The following is a 6,592-nucleotide window of genomic DNA, read 5'->3' as shown; positions in this document are numbered from 1 at the left end:
TAATCTCACCTAGTCCCACCTACCCGCACTCAGCCCATAACCCTCCACTCCTTTCCTGTCCATATACCTATCCAATTTTACCTTAAGTGACACAACTGAACTGGCCTCTACTACTTCTACAGGAAGCTCATTCCACACATTTATTGCTTATTTATTATTATTTTATCTTTTTTTAATTTATAGTTTGTTGACTTTCACTTATTGGTTGATTGTTGTGTGCAGTTTTTCATTCATTTTATTGTTTCTTTGTACTTACTCTAAGTGCCCACAAGAAAATGAATCTCTGGGTAGTATAAGGTGAAGTATATGTACATTGATATCAAATGTATTTTAAATTTGAACTTAGTTTTACGTTCTATAGATGAGGTGATCATTAAGGATCCTCTCAGATTGTTGAAGAAAGATCAGTCGTTATCAACCATTGGTGGGCCATAATTGCTATTTGTTGTTCCGGCTTATATTTGTCTAGCCACCAATTTTGCCTAAAACCTATCAGCTTGTCATTGGTCCAGCTGCTGTTTAGATCATGCGGTATAGAAAGCCAGCTGCAGTCTGCCACATCAGAATGAGAGCTGATGGGAATGTGTTAAGGATAAACTGAATGTGCTTAGTGGTTAGTATGAATTCAGTGGGCTGAATAGCCTGGTACTGGATTGTTCAATGCCATGAAAGGATTAGTAAACACCCACTCTTATAAATTTGTTCTTGAACAACTGATAGGTGGGTATATGGAATGAGGTGGGTGCAATTAGTTCATTTAAAAGGCATTTGGACAGTTACATGAACAGGAACGGTTCAAGGAGATATGGGCCAAATGTAGAAAACACTCCCAATTAGTCTGGGCATCAACGTTTTTAGAGAGAAAGCAGGAGAATGGGATTGAGAGGGATAATGAATCAGCCATGATGGAATATTGGAGCTGAATTCTACTTCTGTGTCTTAAATCAGACATTTAAGCAATGGCTGGCATAAAGGAGTTGGGCCGAAAGGTTTGATTCTCTGCTGCATCGCACTGAAGGGGACAGGAAATGAATTTTCTCACAAGCTCATATTTGGTAAACAAGGTTAGGGAGGCTTCCGGGTCCATTTTAAGATGCCCCTTAATCTTGGCCCTAAATGTAGATTGAGGGAAGCTTAAAGCTAATGCAGAACGAATAAGTGAAAATAAAGAAACGGATTTGGCGGGATTGAGTACGCAAGAAAGAGCTGATTAGAGTCAGCGAGAAGCCCCATATGAAAAGCAAGGAGCATGCCCAGGATTTGATGCTTGAGTTATTTTTCTGTGCCAAAGCAAGAGGTGCTTCCGCGGATGGAGAGCTAAAGGTGCTACCTTCGAACAAGTTGGGTATCAGTGGGGAAGCAGCCATCGTCTCTGTTGAATAGTCACCGGGAGTAAGGAGGAGGGGACTGTGAGCGTGTTGGGAGCCGGGGGGAAGGCAGGAGCCGAAGTAACCAGGTACAAGAGGCTGAATCTGCGCAGCGCTGCCGGTGTGTTTTCTTTTCCGGGGAAATACAACACGCCGAAGCTCGGCATGTGGGCTGCAACGCGCTGTCACGGAATTAACTCTTTGTAACCTGCAGCCCAAGGGCTGAGCCGAGCGCAAATTGTTTATTTACATCCGCTCGTTCTTTCTTTCTTTCTCCCTGCCTCTGCCTGCATGCGCAAGAATGGACCTCAACCGTGAGGAGTTGAAAGGCTGGTCCGTGAAATGCACAATCCCGGGCTCAAAGTGTGAGCAAGTTCTCGGTTGATGCAAGCCACGAGGTCCGATTTCCCCCCGGACGCGGTGCGCAATTGTTGGATCCATCGGAGAGCAAGAGGGATTCGCTTCATGAAACGTTGCTTCAGGTGAGAGCCCGCTGCCGGTCTTTTTAAACTTTACAACTGCCCCTGTGCATCCATTGAAACCTGTTTTTTTGTTTGTTTGTTATTATTCGTCTCCGCTGTAATTGTGCGGAACATCTCTTTATCTCTTTGCAGCTTTTTATCCGCTGTGAAATTTCCAGGCAATTATTTAATTATTTTTGTGGTTCTCTGTGTGTGTGTGTGTGTGTGTGTGTGTGTGTGTGTGTGTGTGTGTGTGTGTGTGTAATCCCCCGCTAAACCTGTCCGCAGACTGTGCTTCCCTGAGAATTGCAGCGATCTCTGGCAGCTCCCAGCCACCCGGCGTTGGCTGACTCCCCCAGACCCGCTAGAGCAGCGCAACTTCCCTGTTGCCTGCACCGGGGAGCTGTGCAAAGCAAACAAGCAACGTAGAACAGGACCCAGTTTCCCTCTGTATTTGACAGGGTTCCCGTTTGGGTCTGGGGGGAGGAAGAAGGAGCTGCCAGGAATTCGAGCAACTCCCTGCAAGATGTTATTTAAAACAAAACTCTCGTCGCAATCGTAGATTTGGATCGAGCTTGTGGTTGTCTGAATGATGTCCAGTTTGGCCCACTTTGGACATGGTTATCCTGCCCCTTTATTTGACAGACAGCTCGTATGTGCAGAGTGATTGACTGTCCTCGTATGAATGGGCGGCAGTCCCATGTCGCCCCGTCATGGCAGCTGGGGGGTCAGGCGGATCTGCGGCAGCCCAGGTAGGTGGCTTCCTCTTGTCTGTCTGCTGGGGGGGCACGCTGCTTTGACTAGAGGGCAGCCTCAATACCCGCGTCTCCACATGGGAAGAGTCTCTCCAGTTCCGCTTGTCTCGGGGTTGGGGTGGAGGGGGTTAAGAGTGTGTCTGAGTCTCTGCTGGTCTTGGGAGAGAATCTGGCTTATTGTCTTTCAGTTGAGGGGCATCTGCTGGTGTTGGTGGGAATGACTCCAGGACTCTGTTGGTATTGAACAAATGATTCCAGGACTGCTGGTCTTGGAGTAATGATGATTGGATTCTGCCGGTGTTGGGAAAACATTCAGATGTCTGTTGGTGTCCAGGAACATCTCCTGGATTCTGCTGGTGTTGTAGGAATGACTCCAAGAATCTACTGCTCTTGGGAGAGAGATTCAAGTTTCCACTGGCCTTGACAAGACTTTGCAGGATTACTACTCTTGGGGTAATAATCATGACTCTGCTGATGTTGGCAGGAATAATTTCAGGTCTCTGCTACTCTTGGAGGATGGATCCTTGAACACTGCTGTCTTGAGGTAATGATCGTAGGACTCTGCTGGTGTTGAGGGGGGCATATATTCTGTTCTCTGATGTTATTGGGGAGAAAGATTCCAATGTGTGTTGCTAATTGTTGAATATCTGAGACAGTGCTGCTCTTCAGAGCGAGATTCAAGTCTTTTCTGGTGTTGATGGGGGAATTTGATCCCAGACTCTGGTGTTGGTGGAAAAGTTCCAGGATTCTGCTGGTGCTGGAGGGAAAGGTTCCTGAATATCCTCCTGAATGTTGAATCCTTGGCAGCAGCTTTGTGAATCTGCTGGTTTTAGGGCAGATCATGGGCTCTGCTGATCATGGAAAGTGTAAAGGATTCCACTGGTATTGTGCAGGCTTCTTGCAGGCTGTGCTGATGTAAAAATAAAAGCAGGATCTTCTTCGCTGTGCGAGTGTGGAACAAGCTGCCAGTGGAAATGATAGATGTAAGTTCAAATGCAACACTTAAGGGAAGTTTGGACACGTACATGGATCGGGGAGGGGTGGCGGGTATGGAGATCTATCCTCTGAGGGATGAGTTACTCCTCAATGTAATCCTAATTGGCATTCCTCATATTTGAGATCTGAGAGCCCAAATTTTCAACTCTTCATCTGAAGGAAACACCTTCCCTAAATCTACCCTGTTGAGACCTCTGTAAATCTCAATGAGGTCATCTCTCATTGTTCAGAGCTCTGGAGACTGAGATATAACCAATTCAATCACTTGTTAAATAATCCCAGAAACCAGTCCATTTATCTTTGATGCACTCCCTCCACACCAAGTGTAGATTTTAAGGTAAGACGAGAATTCCTTACAGTTAAGTCAAGGTTATGTACAAGTCTTTGCATCTTGGTGGTGAGGGGGGGGGGGGAAGAAGCAATGGGACAGAGAGCTCGTCATTGGTCTGAAAGTTAAAACTTCAATGAGCTTTATGATCAAAGGACTTGGGCCCTGTTGGACTAGTGAAAAGAAGAAAAAAATCTGAATTAATGGTGGAGTCTGGTTCTCATGAAGCTCCAGAAGAAAGGTCTTGACCCCAAATGTTGATTTCCTCCATATCCATCCAGTTCCCTCCATAGATGATGATGCTTGACCCACTGAGTTTCTCCAGTACTTTGTGTGTTGTTCCAGATTCTAGCATCTGTAATCTCTCATGTCTCCAATTCTCATAGCTAGCTTTGCAGTGATTTCTTCCCCTTAATGTGTCAGTTAAACCCCAATGAGGCAAAAGGATGTATCCAGTTCCCTAATAGCCTGGTGTCTATTTTACCTGATAAACATTGTCATGGGGTAACTAGGAGGCTCTGGGATTATCTAGGACAGGGGTTCCCAACTTGGGATTCACAGACCCCTCAGTTAATGGTAGGGGTCCATGGCATGAAAAAGCTTGAGAACCCCGGTCTAGGAGATCAGGTGCATTTCATATTTGTTGCATAGGTGGACTATATACTTTAATTCACGGTAGAGGGAGACTCCCAGACATTTTTGCTTTATAATTGCTGTAGATATGAGGGTTGGTGGACCCACTGAAATAATTTTCCAGGTCATTTACAGCATTGCCATCTCCAGTGTGGACAATGGCTGTTGGGATTGTCAATATCAGCCTGAAGTCAAAGTAATGGATTTCAAGTTATTATCTAGTATGGCGTTCATGAACATGTTTCTGGATATCTGATACAAAAAATGAAACTGTTGGGAACAGTTTGTTTGGTAGCATTGGTGGAGAGCAAAACAGAGTTCAGACATTCTGTCTGTTTCTGTCTCAATAGATGCTGCCTGACCTGCTGAGTGTTTCCACTTTTCTTTAGTTTTATTTCAGATTTCCAGCAACTTCGTCTTTGTTTCATGAAAAAAATTCATAAACTGCTTACCATGGAGAGTATTGAGGGGGCTGAGACTCTCCACTGCAGGCAGTCCCTATTAGAGATCAGTTTGGCTTTGAAATACAAATGCCATCCAGCCCGATCATCACCAGAAATAGAACATTTCAGACATGTTATTGATCTGCTTGAGGATATTGATCAAGAACAGAACAAACTGGGTCATCAACCCAAGAGATTCTGCAGAAGCTGGAAATCCGATATAACACATACAAAGTGCTGGAGGAACTTAGCAGATCAGGCAGCATCAGTCCTGACAAAGAGACTTGGCCCAAAACATCATCTGTTTATTCTTTTCCATAGATACTGCCTGACCTGCTGAGTTCCCCCAACATCCTTGGGTAAAGTGCTGAACCAGCTTACCATGACCCACTCCCACATCCAAGTCCCTTATCAAAATGTTTTATACACCCCATTTGGGTAGGGAGGTACACCCCCGCCAAGGGAGGTGTAAGGCGCTCCTTCCCTCTGCTAGCCTGCAGGTCACCTTTGGTTGAGGTGTTGCACCTGCTTAGCCCCACCCGATCAGGGACACGTGAAGCCATGGAGAAGGTGGTGGATGGTCGTATAGCAGCTGGTGCAGATCACAAGTCCTGGTTATGCGACCACTAATGCCACGCAGACAATATCTGAAGAGTACTGATAACGGCTGGGGCCACCCGTCTTGTGAAGACACTCTCCAGAAGAAGGCAGTGACAAGCCGCTCTGTAGAAAAATTTGCCAAGAACAATCATGGTCATGTCATATGACACAACACATAACGAACAAACAAATACCCCATTGGCCCAAACCTGTCAGGTATAGTCAGTATCCACCACATTCGGGTCAGGTCGCCAGCCACTTTCTCTCTTCTCACCTCCTGACTGTTCTCTGAGTGAAGTATATTCCTTTGCTCAGTAATACAGACTGATGCCATTGAAGAAATACTCGAGAGGGAGACAGGAGTGTACTACTACCTGGGTGAGGTGAAGCTGGGTGGGTGGAGGCTGATGCGGCAATAAAAAGTGAGAAATTTTCAGCTAGGTAGTGCCCGGAACATCCCAAGGCTTGTCACATAAGATGTAGAAGCCAAAGACCATTTGAACTCTGGAGCCTCCTGAACCATTCGTGGCTGATCATTCTACCTTATAGTTACATTCCTGCACAACTTCACTCAGAAGGTCATGAGAGTGTGGAATGAGCTGCCAGCACAAGTGGTACATGCCACGTTTAAGAGAAGCTTCGATAGGTACATGGAATATATGGTAATGGAGGGCTATGGTCCAGGTACATATCGATGGGAGTAGGCAGTGTAAATGGCTCAGTAATGACTAGATGGGCTGAAGGGCCTGTTTCTGTGCTGAACATTTCTATAACTCTTTATCCCTTGTTTCCCATAAAGTCTAACTGTCTTTTGTCATTGAGTCACAGAGAGACTTTCTTTGAACACTAAGGAAAATGAGATTAGAAATTTGTTTTATTTGTCATAAACATATTGAATCATGCAGTGAAATGCGTTGTTTGAGTCAACGACCAACATGGTCCGTGGAAGTACTGGAGGCAGCCCGCAAGTGTCGGTATGCTTCCACTGCCAATATAGCATGCCTACAGC

General features: G+C 45.5%; 1 protein-coding gene across 2 annotated transcripts in view; it reads left to right on the top strand.

Annotated features, from left to right (window-relative positions):
* The first annotated feature begins 1,671 nt into the window (after window positions 1–1,671).
* LOC132379042 (ras-GEF domain-containing family member 1A-like) overlaps window positions 1,672–6,592 on the top strand; it is a 74,324-nt gene continuing 69,403 nt past the window's right edge. Inside the window, exons 1-2 of one of the 2 annotated variants that reach the window (XM_059946515.1) lie at window positions 1,672–1,849; window positions 2,474–2,580. In XM_059946515.1, the coding sequence (XP_059802498.1) occupies window positions 2,542–2,580 (39 nt within the window). In that variant the 5' untranslated portion in view covers window positions 1,672–1,849; window positions 2,474–2,541. The remainder of the gene's footprint in view (window positions 1,850–2,473; window positions 2,581–6,592) is intronic. The other variant, XM_059946517.1, reaches the window with a different exon arrangement.

Source organism: Hypanus sabinus, chromosome 21, assembly GCF_030144855.1.
Source record: "Hypanus sabinus isolate sHypSab1 chromosome 21, sHypSab1.hap1, whole genome shotgun sequence".
In the NCBI taxonomy this organism is placed as follows: Eukaryota; Metazoa; Chordata; class Chondrichthyes; order Myliobatiformes; family Dasyatidae; genus Hypanus; species Hypanus sabinus.
The sequence above is the reverse complement of the archived record's forward strand: the minus strand, read 5'-3'. Positions and strand labels throughout refer to the sequence as shown.